The 18,842-nt window shown below is 38.1% G+C and overlaps 1 protein-coding gene across 2 annotated transcripts in view; it reads right to left on the reverse strand.

Annotated features, from left to right (window-relative positions):
• Positions 1–18,842, reverse strand: part of RNASEH2B (ribonuclease H2 subunit B) — an 81,092-nt gene that overhangs the window by 22,506 nt on the left and 39,744 nt on the right. For both annotated transcript variants that reach the window (XM_007471689.1, XM_007471690.1), the window contains exons 6-8: positions 12,859–12,923; positions 11,125–11,230; positions 8,647–8,728 (exon numbers count right to left, since the gene is read on the reverse strand). In XM_007471689.1, the coding sequence (XP_007471751.1) occupies positions 8,647–8,728; positions 11,125–11,230; positions 12,859–12,923 (253 nt within the window). The remainder of the gene's footprint in view (positions 1–8,646; positions 8,729–11,124; positions 11,231–12,858; positions 12,924–18,842) is intronic.

The raw sequence follows: 18,842 nt of genomic DNA on the forward strand, positions 1-18,842 counted from the left end.
AAATGTTCATGCCTCCTTAATTCTAAGTATTGGGATTGTCTGAGAAAAAACAAAATGAGAAGTCATTTGCTGAAATGGAACTGCTTTTCTTTAGCCTCTAAAAATTTGCATTTTGGTACTGTATTTTTTCATCATAAATGATGAATCTAGAATATATACAAAAGTGAAAATTATTTTAACTGTTGACAAAAAGTCATACAAACTTTACTTTTCTTCTATTAAAGTTTAATTGACATATCTTTCTCCTCAAGTCTTTAACCAAAACTTAAAAATTTCAGCAGTAAAGAATACAAAAAAAATAGGGAGTGCTTCCGGGAAGATGGCAGAGGAGTAAGACACGGAGATCACATTCCTCCCCACTGATACACCAGGGATACATCTACACGTGGAGCAGCTCCTACAGAACACCTACTGAACGCTGGCAGAAGACCTCAGACCTCCCAAAAGGCAAGAAACCTCCCACGTACCTGGGTAGGGCAAAAGAAAAAAGAATAAACAGAGGCAAAAGGATAGGGACGGGACCTGCACCAGTGGGAGGGAGCTGTGAAGGAGGAAAGGTTTCCACACACTAGGAAGCCCCTTCGCGGGCGGAGACTGCGGGTGGCGGAGGGGGAAGCTTCGGCGCCGCAGCAGAAAGCGCAGTAGCTGGGGTGCGGGGGGCAAGGCGGAGAGATTCCCGCACAGAGTATCGGGGCCGACCGGCACTCACCAGCCCTAGAGGCTTGTCTGCTCACCCGCCGGCGCGGGCGGGGCTGGGAGCTGAGGCTCAGGCTTTGGTCGGAGCGCAGGGAGAGGACTGGGGTTGGCGGCGTGAACACAGCTTGCAGGGGGTTAGTGCACCACGGCTAGCCGGGAGGGAGTCCGGGGAAAAGTCTGGACCTGCCGAAGAGGCAAGAGACTTTTTCTTCCCTCTTTGTTTCCTGGTGCGCAAGGAGAGGGGATTAAGAGCGCTGCTTAAAGGAGCTCCAGAGACGGGCGCGAGCCGCGGCTAAAAGTGCGGACCCCAGAAACGGGCATGAGACGCTAAAGCTGCTGCTGCCGCCACCAAGAAGCCTGTGTGCGAGCACAGGTCACTATCCACACCCCCCCTTCCGGGGAGCCTGTGCAGCCCGCCACTGTCAGGGTCCCGGGACAACTTCCCCGGGAGAACGCACGGTGCGCCTCAGGCTGGTGCAACGTCATGTTGGCCTCTGCCGCCGCAGGCTCGCCCCGCATTCCGTGCCCCTCCCTCCCCCTGGCCTGAGTGAGCCAGAGCCCCCGAGTCAGCTACTCCTTTAACCCCGTCCTGTCTGAGCGAAGAACACACGCCCTCCGGCGACCTACATGCAGAGGTGGGGCCAAATCCAAAGCTGAGCCCCTGGGAGCTGTGAGAACAAAGAAGAGAAAGGGAAATCTCTCCCAGCAGCCTCAGAAGCAGCGGATTAAAGCTCCACAATCAACTTGATGTACCCTGCATCTGTGGAATACATAAATAGACAACGAATCATCCCAAATTGAGGAGGTGGACTTTGAGAGCAAGATTTATGATTTTTCCCCCTTTTCCTTTTTTTGTGAATGTGTATGTGTATGCTTCTGTGTGAGATTTTGTCTGTATAGCTTTGCTTCCACCATTTGTCCGAGGGTTCTATCCGTCCGTTTTGTTTTTTTTATCTTAATAATTACTTTTTATTTTAATAACTTTATTTTATTTTACTTTATCTTCATTCTTTCTTTCCTTCCTTCCCTCCTTTAGACAACAAATCATCACAAATTGAGGAGGTGGACTTTGAGAGCAAGATTTATGATGTTTTCCCCTTTTCCTCTTTTTGTGACTGTGTATGTGTATGCTTCTATGTGAAATTTTGTCTGTACAGCTTTGCTTCTACCATTTGTCCTACGGCTCTATCCCTCCATTTTTTTCTCTTAATAATTATTTTTTTATTTTAATAACTTTATATTTTATCTTACTTTATTTTACTTTATCTTCTTTCTTTCTTTTTATCCTTCCTTCCCTCCTTCCTTCCTCCCTCCCTCCCTCCTTTCTTTCTCTTCCTTGCTTCCTTCCTTTCTTTTCTTTCTTCTCTTTCTTTCTACTTCTACTAATTCTTTCTTTCTACTTTTTCTCCCTTTTATTCTGAGCCACGCAGATGAAGGGCTCTTGGTGCTGCAACCAGGAGTCAGTGCTGTGCCTCTGAGGTGGGAGAGCCAACTTCAGGACACTGGTCCACAAGAGACCTCCCAGCTCCACATAATATCAAACGGTGAAAATCTCCCAGAGATCTCCATCTCAACACTATCACCCAGCTTCACTCAACCACCAGCAAGCTACAGTGCTGGACATCCTATGCCAAACAACTAGCAAGACAGGAACACAACCCCACCCATTAGCAGAGAGGCTGCCTAAGATCATAATAAGTCCACAGACACCCCAAAACACACCACCAGACGTGGACCTGCCCACCAGAAAGACAAGATCCAGCCTCATCCACGAGAACACAGACACTAGTCCCCTCCACCAGGAAGCCTACACAACCCACTGAACCAACCTTAGCCACTGGGGACAGACACCAAAAACAACGGGAACTACGAACCTGCAGCCTGCAAAAAGGAGACCCCAAACACAGTAAGATAAGCAAAATGAGAAGACAGAAAAACACACAGCAGATGAAGGAGCAAGATAAAAACCCACCAGACCTAACAAATGAAGAGGAAATAGGCAGTCTACCTGAAAAAGAATTCAGAATAATGATAGTAAAGATGATCCAAAATCTTGGAAATAGAATGGACAAAATGCAAGAAGCAGTTAACAAGGACCTAGAAGAAATAAAGATGAAACAGACAATGATGAACAACACAATAAATGAAATGAAAAATACTCTAGATGGGATCAATAGCAGAATAAATGAGGCAGAAGAACGGATAAGTGACCTGGAAGATAAAATAGTGGAAATAACTACTGCAGAGCAGAATAAAGAAAAAAGAATGAAAAGAACTGAGGACAGTCTCAGAGACCTCTGGGACAACATTAAACGCACCAACATTCGAATTATAGGGGTTCCAGAAGAAGAAGAGAAAAAGAAAGGGACTGAGAAAATATTTGAAGAGATTATAGTTGAAAACTTCCCTAATATGGGAAAGGAAATCGTTAATCAAGTCCAGGAAGCACAGAGAGTCCCATACAGGATAAATTCAAGGAGAAATACGCCAAGACACATATTAATCAAACTGTCAAAAACTAAATACAAAGAAAGCATATTAAAAGCAGCAAGGGAAAAACAACAAATAACACACAAGGGAATCCCCATAAGGTTAACAGCTGATCTCTCAGCAGAAACTCTACAAGCCAGAAGGGAGTGGCAGGACATACTGAAAGTGATGAAGGAGAAAAACCTGCAACCAAGATTACTCTACCCAGCAAGGATCTCATTCAGATTTGATGGAGAAATTAAAACCTTTACCAGCCAAGCAAAAGCTGAGAGTTCAGCACCACCAAACCAGCTTTACAACAACTGCTAAAGGAACTTCTCTAGGCAAGAAACACAAGAGAAGGAAAAGACCTACAACAACGAACCCAAAACAATTAAGAAAATGGGAATAGGAACATACATATCGATAATTACCTTAAATGTAAATGGACTAAATGCTCCCACCAAAAGACACAGATTGGCTGAATGGATACAAAAACAAGACCCATATATTTGCTGTCTACAAGAGACCCACTTCAGACCAAGAGACACATACAGACTAAAAGTAAGGGGATGGAAAAAGATATGCAAATGGAAACCAAAAGAAAGCTGGAGTAGCAATTCTCATATCAGAGAAAATAAGACTTTAAAATAAAGACTATTAGAAGAGACAAAGGAGGACACTACATAATGATCAAGGGATCGATCCCGGAAGAAGAAATAACAATTGTAAATATTTATGCACCCAGCATAGGAGTACCTCAATACATAAGGCAAATACTAACAGCCGTAAAAGGGGAAATCGAGAGTAACACATTCATATTAGGGGACTTTAACACCCCACTTTCACCAATGGACAGATCATCCAAAATGAAAATAAATAAGGAAACACAAGCTTTAAATGATACATTAAACAAGATGGACTTAATGGATGTTTATAGGACATTCCATCCAAAAACAACAGAATACACATTTTTCTCAAGTGCTCATGGAACATTCTCCAGGATAGATCATATCTTGGGTCACAAATCAAGCCTTGGTAAATTTAAGAAAACTGAAGTTGTATCAAGTATCTTTTCCGACCACAACGCCATGAGACTAGATATCAATTACAGGAAAAGATCTGTAAAAAATACAAACACATGGAGGCTAAACAATACACTACTTAATAACGAAGTGATCACTGAAGAAATCAAAGAGGAAATTAAAAAATACCTAGAAACAAATGACAATGGAGATACAACGACCCAAAACCTATGGGATGCAGCAAAAGCAGTTCTAAGAGGGAAGTTTATAGCAATACAAGCCCACCTTAAGAAGCAGGAAACATCTCGAATAAACAACCTAACCTTGCACCTCAAGCAATTAGAGAAAGAAGAACAAAAACACTCCAAAGTTAGCAGAAGGAAAGAAATCATAAAAATCAGATCAGAAATAAATGAAAAAGAAACAAAGGAAACGATAGCAAAGATTAATAAAACTAAAAGCTGGTTCTTTGACAAGATAAACAAAATTGATAAACCATTAGCCAGACTCATCAAGAAAAAAGGGAGAGGACTCAAATCAGTAAAATTAAAAATGAAAAAGAAGTAACAACTGACACTGCAGAAATACAAAAGATCATGAGAGATTACAACAAGCAACTCTATGCCAATAAAATGGACAACCTGGAAGAAATGGACAAATTCTTAGAAATGCACAACCTGCCAAGACTGAATCAGGAAGAAATTGAAAATATGAACAGACCAATCACAAGCACTGAAATTGAAACTGTAATTAAAAATCTTCCAACAAACAAAAGCCCAGGACCAGATGGCTTCACAAGCGAATTCTATCAAACATTTACAGAAGAGCTAACACCTATCCTTCTGAAACTCTTCCAAAATATAGCAGAGGGAAGAACACTCCCAAACTCATTCTATGAGGCCACCATCACCCTGATACCAAAACCAGACAAGGATGTCACAAAGAAAGAAAACTACAGGCCAATATCACTGATGAACACAGATGCAAAAATCCTCAACAAAATACTAGCAAACAGAATCCAACAGCACATTAAATGGATCATACACCATGATCAAGTGGGGTTTATTCCAGGAATGCAAGGATTCTTCAATATACGCAAGTCAATCAACGTGATACACCATATTAACAAACTGAGGGAGAAAAACCATATGATCATCTCAATAGATGCAGAGAAAGCTTTCGACAAAATTCAACACCCATTTGTGATAAAAAACCTCCAGAAAGTAGGCATAGCGGGAACTTTCCGCAACATAATAAAGGCCATTTATGACAAAACCACAGCCAACACTGTCCTCAATGGTGACAAACTGAAAGCATTTCCACTAAGATCAGGAAGAAGACAAGGTTGCCCACTCTCACCACTCTTATTCAACATAGTTTTGGAAGTTTTAGCCACAGCAATCAGAGAAGAAAAGGAAATAAAAGGAATCCAAATCGGAAAAGAAGAAGTAAAGCTGTCACTGTTTGCAGATGACATGATACTATACATAGAGAATCCTAAAGATGCTACCAGAAAACTACTAGAGCTAATCAATGAATTTGGTAAAGTAGCAGGATACAAAATTAATGCACAGAAATCTCTGGCATTCCTATATACTAATGATGAAAAATCTGAAAGTGAAATCAAGAAAACACTCCCATTTACCATTGCAACAAAAAGAATAAAATATCTAGGAATAAACCTACCTAAGGAGACAAAAGACCTGTATGCAGAAAATTATAAGACACTGATGAAAGAAATTAAAGATGATACAAACAGATGGAGAGATATACCATGTTCTTGGATTGGAAGAATCAACATTGTGAAAATGACTCTACTTCCCAAAGCAATCTATAGATTCAATGCAATCCCTATCAAACTACCACTGGCATTTTTCACAGAACTAGAACAAAAAATTTCACAATTTGTATGGAAACACAAAAGACCCCGAATAGCCAAAGCAATCTTGAGAACAAAAAATGGAGCTGGAGGAATCAGGCTGCCTGACTTCAGACTATACTACAAAGCTACAGTAATCAAGACAGTATGGTACTGGCACAAAAACAGAAAGATAGATCAATGGAATAGGATAGAAAGCCCAGAGATAAACCCATGCACATATGGTCACCTTATCTTTGATAAAGGTGGCAGGAATATACAGTGGAGAAAGGACAGCCCCTTCAATAAGTGGTGCTGGGAAAACTGGACAGGTACATGTAAAAGTATGAGATTAGATCACTCCCTAACACCATACACAAAAATAAGCTCAAAATGGATTAAAGACCTAAATGTAAGGCCAGAAACTATCAAACTCTTAGAGGAAAACATAGGCAGAACACTCTATGACATAAATCACAGCAAGATCCTTCTTGACCCATCTCCTAGAGTAATGGAGATAAAAACAAAAATAAACAAATGGGACCTAATGAAACTTCAAAGCTTTTGCACAGCAAAGGAAACCATAAACAAGACCAAAAGACAGCCCTCAGAATGGGAGAAAATATTTGCAAATGAATCAACTGACAAAGGATTAATCTCTAAAATTTACAGGCAGCTCATGCAGCTCAATAACAAAAAAATAAACAACCCAATCCAAAAATGGGCAGAAGACCTAAATAGACATTTCTCCAAAGAAGATATACAGACTGCCAACAAACACATGAAAGAATGCTCAACATCACTAATCATTAGAGAAATGCAAATCAAAACTACAATGAGATATCATCTCACACCAGTCAGAATGGCCATCATCAAAAAATCTAGAAACAATAAATGCTGGAGAGGGTGTGGAGAAAAGGGAACACTCTTGCACTGTTGGTGGGAATGTAAATTGATACAGCCACTATGGAGAACAGTATGGAGGTTCCTTAAAAAACTACAAATAGAACTACCATATGACCCAGCAATCCCACTACTGGGCATATACCCTGAGAAAACCATAATTCAAAGAGAGTCATGTACTAAAATGTTCATTGCAGCTCTATTTACAATAGCCCGGAGATGGAAACAATTTAAGTGTCCATCATTGGATGAATGGATAAAGAAGATGTGGCACATATATACCATGGAATATTACTCAGCCATAAAAAGAAACGAAATTGAACTATTTGTAGTGAGGTGGATAGACCTAGAGTCTGTCATACAGAGTGAAGTAAGTCAGAAAGAGAGAGACAAATACCGTATGCTAACACATATATATGGAATTTAAGTTAAAAAAAAAGTCATGAAGAGCCTAGGGGTAAGACAGGAATAAAGACACAGACTTACTAGAGAATGGACTTGAGGATATGGGGAGGGGGGAAGGGTAAGCTGTGACAAAGTGAGAGAGAGGCATGAACATATATACACTACCAAATGTAAGGCAGATAGCTAGTGGGAAGCAGCCGCATAGCACAGGGAGATCTGCTCAGTGCTTTGAGATCGCCTGGAGGGGTGGGATAGGGAGGCTGGGAGGGAGGGAGACGCAAGAGGGAAGAGATATGCGAACATATGTATATATATAACTGATTCATTTTGTTGTAAAGCAGAAACTAACACACCATTGTAAAGCAATTATACGCCAATAAAGATGTTAAAAAAAAAGAATATAAAAAATAATGGAATACAAAGACATAAGGTCTCTAACAAGATAAGCAGGTACAAAGAAATCCAGGAAAATATTAAACAGAAGTATATGTTTATCAATTCAAAGCAGGCTTTCAACATACTATATTACTATAGTACAGAAACCAGTACCTACTAATTGTTTTTTCAAAGTAGGACCTAAGATGCAATTTCCTAAAAGCAGCAACTGTATCTATTAAAAAGTCATCTTATATTCATGTATCAGAGGAAAAAATTATTATAAGAATCAGGAAAGGCTATTAAATCATCACACATGTGAAATCTGAACAACAGTTGCTAAAATACAGAAAATAAACATTTTTTTTCAGCCTAAGATAAAGTCTTTATATTTTATTAAAGATCATTATGAAGGAAGGAACACAAATCAAGTCATTCTCAAACCCTTCTTCCCCCTCAAAGACACAGGTTGTGCTTCATTCTTCATTGAGTTCCAAGTGTTGGGCATAATAAAAATACTTAGTGAACATCTAATGATAATAAAAATGGTACAAAACCTTTAAATATAACTTTCAAAAATATTCTATTCTGCCATCTACTCTTTCTTTCCCATGAACCAAATTAGTTAAGTCTGGCTGGGGATAAAATTTTAACACAGTTTACCCTCTAATATCAAAACAACCGATAACCCCAATCCTAACACTCAGGGGTTCCTACAACTAGTATCCATTAAGTCAGCTTGTTCCAATCAAAAAACTATCCATTAAAAATCACCTCCAAATCATACAGTCTATGACATAACTCAAGAATAATCTCTTATCAGAAAAAGTGATATAAGCCATAAAGAAACCCTATTTCTTGGAAACCAAGAAGCACAATTATGCTTAGTTATGACTAAAGCTGAACCATACTTACTTTAAATATTTAGATAAGTCATCACTCAATTCTTTAGGGATGTAATCAGATATCAGACCATGGGCATAACAAATATAATCCTCTGAAAGAAACAGAATGGAGAATGAAAAAAAAAGTTAGTAATAATTATGGTAGTTTTACAATCAAATTGACCAGAGTTCAAATTCTGGCACTGTCTGGCCTTAGAGAGTCACTTAAGCTTTTTTTTGTGAAACGGCGATGCTCATATCTATCTGTCACAGTAGTGGGGTAATCTGATGGATGGATATGTAGGATGATATCAAAGATATGATGAGATAATCAAGCACAATACAGTAGATGCCCACTAAATAACAGGTAAAAACTCAGGGTTCTTTTCTTAGCTGAGGCCCTTGAATACAAATAAAGTTCAAAAATCAGATGTAACAATATGAAATATTCATGTCTTTTTAAAAGACTAATCTTTTCTAGGTCTGTTTCAATATAAAATAAATCTAATTATTGAACAGTAAATGAGTATTCTCATTTAAGAGAAATAATACATGATATGTCTCTATTAAGTACTTGCTTTATAAGAGTCCTGAATTTTATATATACCCCCAAACTAATAAAATGCCTTAAAAATAGAAAAAAACAAAACTCAGCAGAGAGTATAATCATTTGGATTCTCAGTACTAAAATGAAAGTCTGGTATCAATTAAATACAGAACATAAGAGAAAATCTGTTTTAAAGCTCTGTTCCTTAATTCAGTATTTTTTGTAGAATACTAGGGGATAATCAAACTTAATAGATGGGATAATCACAAGGGGATATAAACTACCAAAAGCAATATCCCAGGTTTGTTGCTGGGATATTCATTTTCTTCTTTTTTTCCTTTCTCTTCTACCTTCAACGTTAGGATAACAATTTGCCTCAGTATTACTTAGAAAGTGACTGCTGCCTGGTCCACCTCATCTCAAAAAGCCTTCAGTAAGAGATTTTCACTGCCAGCACAGAACTGAAACTTATCACTGGACCCTTCTTAAAATATGCTCATGGTTCTGAGTTAGTAATTATCTAATGAGTCATGAATAGACAAAGAAAGTTATTTTAAGAAAGCCAATATATCATCTGTTTGCTTCTTCTGGTAGCATATCAAGCTAAAGATCTAAAAAAGGAAAGAATGCAGAGTATAAAGCTTACTTTATGGCTGGGAACCTAAGTGGTCATATAGCCAAGCCCAGACTCATATTTAGAGATTGGTACACACACTGGCCTCAGAGCAGAAGACCTGGCCTGCTAGCTAGGATGGGTGACCTTGAATAAGTCATCTGCTTCTCTAAGACCACAGTTTTTCATTTTTAAAATGAGAAGATCTGTCTAAATAACCTCTAACACCCCTTCTCCTACTTTAACAAAAATCTATAGTTTTATCCATCCATCCATCTATCCATCAATCCATGCATCTGTCTATCTGTCCAGCCATTTGACTCAGTCCCTCCTCTTCTTCTGTTAAAGCCAATCAATCAAAGACACTGATAGCTGGTAAACCCAGATGTCAAGGGCAAGTCTACCACTCCCAGAATGGCAGGAGCCAGCTATTATCCATATGTACAACGTACTGTAAGGTGGATTTCTGCGAGTTGAAGATTGCCTGAATTACCAACAGGCCACCGTTCCTAGTTCTTTTTTTTTTTTTTTTTTAAATGATGAAACTCTGATGTTTTGGAGTTGCATACTAGAACAGGGGAACACTGAACTGGAGCTTAAAGTCAGAATAATGTCTGTCCTACCATTTCAGAAAGTTAATTGTATTAGATAGTTGTTTTTATCCAACTACACATATAAAAATAAGAGGACACTACACTGTAAAAAAGCAAAAAATTTACCTTAATAACCTAAAAGAAAAGATTGCCAATTGAATAAAGTTTCATCTAAAATCAAAATATTGAGACCTACAGTAGGACCTAAGCTTCTTGAGAGTAAGATGCAAACAGATACAGCTCATTGGAAATCCTTGTGCCACACGAACAGTACAACAAGCAGGTTATGAGTGTGGGCTTAAGGGTCAGGCAAGCTCCATTAGTAGCTCAGCTCTACCATTTACTAGCTGTGTGACTTTGGACACAGCCTCAGGACTCTCACTGTAAAATGAGACTTAGATGGAGGGTCAGATGGGCTAATGTGTGCACACTGGCAGCTTAGTAAAAGGCTTGACACACAACACACCCTCAATAAATGATAGCCAGGGTTGTTAGGGCTATTATTACTGTTAGCGCAAAATATATATTTCTTGAATGAATGACTTAAGTTATCAATTAGTGAAAGAAGTGAACTACGGCAGAAATACTACTTGGCTCTGAAATAAAATGCACACCTGCCACAAGATCTATGAGAACACATCGGCAAGAATGTGAAGCTTCTGAGACATTAAGATTTTAAAATCATAAGACTGGCATTTACTCTGGTCAGCAACTTACTCCAGATAAAAATAATTTCTGATGAAATGATTTACTTACCTTCCTTGTCACTGGAAACCGGGTCACCAGAGAAAAATGCAGTAGACTGTACCCGGGCACCGACATTTACATTATTGGTTTTTAACGCTGCCATAGTCTGATTAACCTATGAAATAACGGAAAGGGGAATATAAGGGTATTTTCAACTAACTTTAGAAACCCCATGACTTTCCAGACAGTCCTCAATCCAGTTAAGATCCAGGAAGAAGTAGCTGAGGATCTAGAAATACCTTCACCAGATATATCACAAGATGAGAGAGAGCTGCACATCTGAAGAAAGGTGAAGGGTAGTGACAGCACTAGGGGATGAGCTCAGTACATGGACTTCCTAAGGCCTACACAATATGAGAGCACTGACTCTGGAGGCAGGCTGCTTGGGTTTGCTCTGTGACCATGGGCTAGTTACTTAACCTCTCTGTGCCTCTATCTACGAGAGGGGGATAAAGATAGTACCTATCTCATAGTACTGTTGTGAGGATTAAATGAGTTAATGTATGTTAAGCTCTTAGTACAGAAAATGGCACAAAGCTTATATGTAATGATTTTCTAAATAGAATAAATAATATAAATTTCTCACTTCCTAGGAATTTAAGAAAGGAAACACAATCAATAAACATAAACCTCACTTTGCTATTTTGTGTCATTATCATTTGCTAAGAGCAAAAACAAAATGCCAAGTTTCTGCTCAGTACTTCTCATTCTTCACCTACACAGAATTCTACTAATGCAAATACTACTTACCATTAAAGCAAATGAAAAGTGAAACATGGGTACTTTTCAAATCTTTTCACCACTCTGTACATAAGAACCTGATTAATTCTGCAAGGTTCATTTCTATGTTCCCAAGTTCCCAATGTGCTCAGTAACATGATATTACAAACATGTTTTTCACATACAAGATAGAAGAGAATCTTAGGAATCATTACTAGAACTGGTACCCACTGAACTTACAAAAACTTTGTCATCCATAGATCTGGTCTGGCAAGATTCTTTATCACAGTGAAAGTATGCAATATCCTTAGACCAGTAGCTTTTTTGTTTTTTCCTTTACTATACCCATAATAAGAAATACACAGCAACCCAATACCCCAAAACATATATAAGTACGTTTCATACAGTCATACTTAATACCTGCCCATACTCTGTGCTATCTTTTAATATATCCTATCCTATTCTATTCCATTCCATTCTAAGAGAAATACTGATTGTGATCCACTAAATCCATTTGAAAAACACTGCCCAAGACCTTATATTGGTCTAATTCTTAGGATCACTAAGATACAGGGTTTGCCTGAAAGATGACCCCTCTTCAGCATCCAGACACTAAGCCTGAATCCCATCTGCCTGGTCCCCTGTGGGTCATGTGTGAGCAACGTCGACCTCTGAGACGCCTATAGGACTGACAGCATCAAGTGCACGTAGCCCTGGTATTACCTGGCTTGAAAGACTCAAGTCTACACCAACACATAGCAAGAACTTCTTCATTCTCACTGGTGAGGACCACAGGGAAATGGGGATGCAGGTCAAAGGAACACATCAAGCTAGAAAAATACATGAATTAGGGAGAATGAAAAGCCAAAGATTCTTCGCCCACTTGGAGGTCTCTGTACAGCTTCTCTCTTGCAGTTGGATGTTCAAGATGGTCTTTGGGGTCAGGCTTACTACCTTCTCTAAATATGTTTAAAAAGGAGCGTTAAACTCTTTCTGCCACAAGGCATTGGAGAGGTACCGTACCTTTTTTTCCAGCCATTTTAATGTCTTCTCTTTGCTGTACTTGTAATATTTCTTCTTGTCTATTTCTGGATTAAATTAAAAGAAAAAAAAAATGCAGTGGATTAAACAAAAAAGAAACTCGTAAGTTTATACCGTATACAAGGTAACAGTTTTAAAATATTTCAGGGAATTCCCTGTCAGTCCAGTGCTTTTACTGCCAGGGCCTGGGTTCAATCTCTAGTTGGTGAACTAAGGTCCCATAAGCCATGAGGCGTGGTCACAAAAAAAAAAAAAATCCTAATATTTTACACTTTTGAAAAACTCAATTTATAACCCTGGGAACATACTTGAGACATGAAAAAAAATCCCTAAACAGAACTGGGATACCTCAGATCTCAACCAACTATTAAATGAGTGGGAATTTAAGAGAACTATCAAATTATACAAACTGTTCTTATCACAAGGAGAAATTTTTTTTCTCTTCTTTTTATTGTATCTATACGAGATGGTGGATGTTAACTAAATCTACTGATAGTCATTTCAAAATATATGTAAATCAAACCATCATTTTGTACAACTTAAACCTACACAGTAATATATGTCAATTATTTCTCAATAAAACTGAAAACAATTCTACAGATAAATCTGGAGGAAAGGTAATTTTTTAATTGAAGTATAACTGACATACAGTATCATATTAAGTTTCAGGTGTAGTGATTTGATATTTATACACATTCTGAAATGGTCACCACAATAAATCTAGTCATCGTCTCAAAAGGTAATTTTTAAAAATCAGCAAATTAACACACCGAGCAATCTTAATTTTTCTGAATAATTTTAAGCTCACCTCAGTGTTTTCAATGAAAGACTCCTTTTCTAAAATAAAAATGGAAATCCCAAGAAAGAAAATTGAAGCTAAATGCAGGTGCCTATGAACTTCATTGCATTCATTCAGGAACAGAATCTTGTTAACTATTTAGTGCTGTTCTGGTGGGATTAGTGGAGAAAGAAGAAAAGATATATCTATCTTTTAATGTATTACCAATGTAGCCATAGCTATTTCAGGGGAATTTAGATTTATGATAGGCTCAATCTGGCCCTTTATGGAGATAAAAGTTTCATCTCATATAAATTATACTTCCTCTCCTCACAATCCAGCGAGCTTTATGTAATCTAACGACTTAATGTCATACATGGCATATGATATTAAGCCGTTATTTCCTTGGTAACACTTCATTCACAGGGTTTCTTGCTTTCTGTGCAGTCAGCAGACGCAGCTCTTCCACTCCGGCCTCCCGCCTCCATGCAGGAGTTACCTTTGTGACCACGGGAATTCCCACGGCCAGATGCAGACTCGCCACATGTGACTCTGCTAGAATTACACAGAATGACGCTTTCTCTTTCCTCATGATCATGGTGGGAAACGGAAACTGCTTGTTCAGGGGTGGTTTTCAGCAATCTGTTAAACTGCTTGAAGTTTCACTGAACGGTTGGTATGGGGAAGGGCTGGCCTGAGCTCTTGCATATTTCCTCCCCATTTCAGCCTGTGGTGGTCAACACTGTGGGCAACAGGAGGTGGATGGAGTGGGTGCTGGACCTTTGCACCCATCTCCTCAGGACACGTCACTGGAATAATGAAAATGAGGTACCCACTTCTGGCACTGCCAGAAGTTTGAGAATTCCAAGGCGCAATGCCTGCTCTCCTGGAGCCAGGACTGCTTGGCAAACAGCATGCTGTGGAACCAAGGCAGATGAGGCTAGACTCAGCCTCCCTGGAGGTGATATAATATTTCTTTGTACAAAAATAGGGAGAATTCTAAGAGCATACAGCAATCACTTAGTACATGTACGCTGCTGAATGAGTCTCAGACGTTCTGATCATTGCCTGAGACAATCTCGATAGAGGCTCAGTGGTCAGGTCTCTCCCAGGAATCCCACCTTGACTTTGCTACTCACTTGTCTCTTGTCTCTACCTCCAAATTTCCTCAAAGGACATTCTACAACCTGCCATAGCTTTCCTCCCTCTTGTTCACTCTCTGAGCCCCTTGCAGGCCCCTTCTTTCCCTCTGGAAATGCTGGTTCAGAAGAAGTGGAGACCAGGCTATGAGCCGTACTGCTGGGGCTCCTATACCCCCAGTGCATGATGTCACCCCAGGAAGTCACCTATTGAATGAGGTGATGGCACAACATCTGGCACACAGAAAATACTTAGTATTAGTTACGAAAAAATTAAATTATAACTTGTTAATGATAATAACATCAGAATCTAATGTATAGTCAGGCCTGTGCTAAGTTCTTCATACACAGTTTCTCATTGAATGCTCAGAGTGAATCTCAGGTAAAAACTACTATTTGTCTATATACTATATTTCTATACTATATTTGTCTAAATACTATATTTCTCATTGAATGCTCAGAGTGAATCTCAGGTAAAAACTACTATTTGTCTATATACTATATTAAAAAATTAGGTTTGAGTGAAGTTAAATAAATTGTCCAAAGTCACTGAGCTGGTAAACAGGAGCACTGGATTCCTTCCCAACCTGACTTCAAAGCCGTGCATCTGGTGTTCATTTTACTGAGATCAATTAGTCCTCACCCACCTCAGTACTTCCGACCCTATTCCTTATGGGAAAAGACTCTCCACCATGGTCCTATACAACCTTTCTCTTGGTCGTTCTGCATCTCTAATGGCTTTTCCTCTGACTCTTTTCCGGCTCCACTGCCTCCTCCTTGGACGCCAACTTGTATCTCTCTCTGGGCATGACTTCATCCTGTCTTAGCAAGACTAAACCCATCCAGGAAGCCCAGAGCCCCGAGGTGAGGCTCTGTGTGTCATCTTCCTCCCAAATCACCTTCCTGGTCGCCCAGGCTTGAGTCACTCCCGCCTTGCTTCCCACTGGATTCCGTGGGAGACAGGAAGGAGCCAACATTATCTTGTAGAGAACAACGAGGGAGGAACAATCAAAACAAACAAACAAAAAAAACCCAAAACAAACTGTGTCTGAAATCAGGAGGCTTAGCTTCTTGTGCTGGATCAGTTCTACTTCATTTTCTTAAAAAAACAACTGTATTTAGGAATAATGTTCGTATGATTAACACACCCATTTTTGGTGTACAATTTGAGGAGTATGGCCAAATGTCTACATACAGTCATGTAACCACCAGCCCAAGAAGTTCCCCTGAGCTTACAGTCAATTCTCTCATCCCTAACCAGACCTCAGGTAACCACTGATCTGCTATGATTATAGAATTGTTTTTGCTTTATTCTAGAACATCATAGGAATGGAATCATACAGTAAGTACTTTTTTGTGACCCTCTTCTTTTGCTCAACATAATTTCTGTGAGATTCTTCCATTTTGCTGCAGCTAGCAACAGCTCTTTCCTTTGTATTATGGAGTAGTATCCTGTGTATGGATATCCCATGTTTTGTACACCCACTCACCTACTGAAGGGCATTTAGGTTGTTTCCAGTTTGGGGCTATTTTGAAAAAGTTGCTCTGAACATTCTTGCACAAATCTTTGTATGGACATATGTCTTCATAAGTCTTGGGCAAATACCTAGGCGTAGCATTACTGAGTCGTAAGAAACTGTCAAGTGGTTCGACCATTTTATGCTTCCACTAGCCAGGTAGGTGAGTTCCCGTTGTTCCATAACTTACTGGTAGTGTCTGTCTGTTTTATTTTAGCAACTCTGGTGGATATCAGTGATATTTCCCTGTGGTTTTAATTTACATTTTTCTGGTGACTAATGATATTAAACATCTTTTCATGTGCCTTATTCATAAATCTTCTTTTGTGAAGTCTGTTCAAACCTTTTGCTGATTTTTCTACAGTGCCGGGTATCATCTTATTATTGTGTTAAATGAGTTCTTTATACATTTATATATATCTTTTATCAGATATATGTCATATAAATATTTTCTTCCAACTGTGGCTTGTCTTTTTTTTTTCTTAATAGTAACTTTCAAAGACCAGAAGATATTAATTTTAATGACATGTAATTTATCATTTTTTTGTATGGTTAGTAGTTTTTGTGTCCTATGAAATCTTTGCCAATCCTCAAGGTCACAAAGGTTTTCTTCTATGGCTTCTTCCAGAAATTCAATAGTTTTCATTTTTGCATTTAAATTATTGATCCATTTCAAGTTAATTTTTCTGTATGACTCTGAGGTGAGAGTTAATGTTAATTGTTTTTCATATGGATATCCAATTTTTCCAGGTTATTTGTTGAAAAGATTATCCTTTCTCCCATTAAATTATCTTGACACCGTTGGAAAAAAAAAAACAATTGGCTACATAAATGTGGGTCCACTTCTGTTCTATTTGGTTCCATTTATCTATCTATTTAACCTTATACCAATGCCATAATTTCTTTATCATTGTAGCTTTACAGTAAGTCTTGAAATCAGGTTGTGTAAGTTCTCCAACTTTGTTCTTCTTTTTCAAAATTGTTTTGGCTACTGTAGATCCTTTGCACAGTCATATAAATTCTAGAATCAGCTTCTCAATTTCTACCAAAAAAAAAGCCTGATAGATATTCCATTAACTCTATAGATTACTTTGGAGAGAATGGACATCTTAACAATATTAAGTCTTCTAATTCATGAACATGGTATATCTCTCTACTTATTTAATTCTTTAATTTGTCTGCAATGTTTTGTAATGTTCAGTGTACTGGTCTTGCATATTTTACATTTCATTTATCCTTACAACTTCATGATTTTTTATATTATAAATGGTGTGCTTTTATTACACTGTCCAATTGTTCACTGCTAATATACAGAAGTAGAATTAGTTTTTCTATATTGACCTTATATCCTGAGAACTTATTAGTTCTAGTGATTTTTTTTTTTTTTGGTACATTCTTTTGAGCTTTTTACATACATGACCATACTGTTTATGAAAAAAAGATAGTTTCACTATTTACTTTCTAATCTGCATAGCTTTTATTTTTTTATTTATTGGCATGTGGGATCTTAGTTCCCTGACTAGGGATTGAACCCATGCCCCTGCAGTGGAAGCATGGAGTCTTAACCACTGGACTGCCAGGGAAGTCCCAATTTTTTCTTATCTTATTGCAACTGCTAGGATTTCCGCTAGCAGGATGAGGAGTTGACATCCTTATCTTGTACCAATCTTAGGGGAAAAGTGTGTTCAGTCTTTTACAATGAAGTATGATATTAGCTTATGTTTGTCATGGATGTCCTTTACCAGAGGAGGAAGCTCCTTCCTATCTCTAATTTGCTGAGAATTTATATTATGACTGAATTTTGTCAAATGTTTTTTTCTGCATCTATTGGGATGATCATAGTTTTTCTTTTGTAATGTATAAATAATGGTGAATCAAACTGATTGATTTTCTAATGTTCAACCAACTCTGCATTCTTATGATAAACCTCACATGGTTATAATATACTATCCTTTTTACATAGTTAATTTGCAAATATTTTTAAAGGATTTTTCCATCTATGATCATAAGGGATACTAGATTAGTTTTCTTTTTGTAATAACTTCGATTTTGGTATTGGGGCCATTCCAGTTTCATAAAATTAGTTGGGAAATATGCCTTCTTCATTTAATTTCTAAAAGAATTTGACTAAGTATCATTATTTCTTTGAGTATTATTTTTTTCTTAAAGTATGGTAGAATTCACCAGTGAAGCCAGCTGGGCCTGGAGTTTTTTTCCTAGGAAGTTTTTAAATTACAAATTTATTTCTAACTAAACATTCCCCTGGACAAGATGATCACTAAGAAGTGCCAAGTTTGAATATCCCAAAATACTATATAAGGATGAAGTGCATAAACTACTGTTTAATTTTAAAATTTACACATTTTGATAAGCAAGGTGGGTTAAAATATTCACGAAGGCCACAGATTACCCACAATTATGAAAAATACCATAACATGTTCTATTGTGTCCTAAGTTTAATATCTGCGAGTTTGTGAGTTAGATGACATGTGCACATGCTGGAAAGGTTTCTTTCCCTAATCTGTCTGCTTC

Source organism: Lipotes vexillifer, unplaced genomic scaffold (genome assembly GCF_000442215.2).
Source record: "Lipotes vexillifer unplaced genomic scaffold, Lipotes_vexillifer_v1.1 scaffold470, whole genome shotgun sequence".
NCBI classification, from domain to species: domain Eukaryota; kingdom Metazoa; phylum Chordata; class Mammalia; order Artiodactyla; family Lipotidae; genus Lipotes; species Lipotes vexillifer.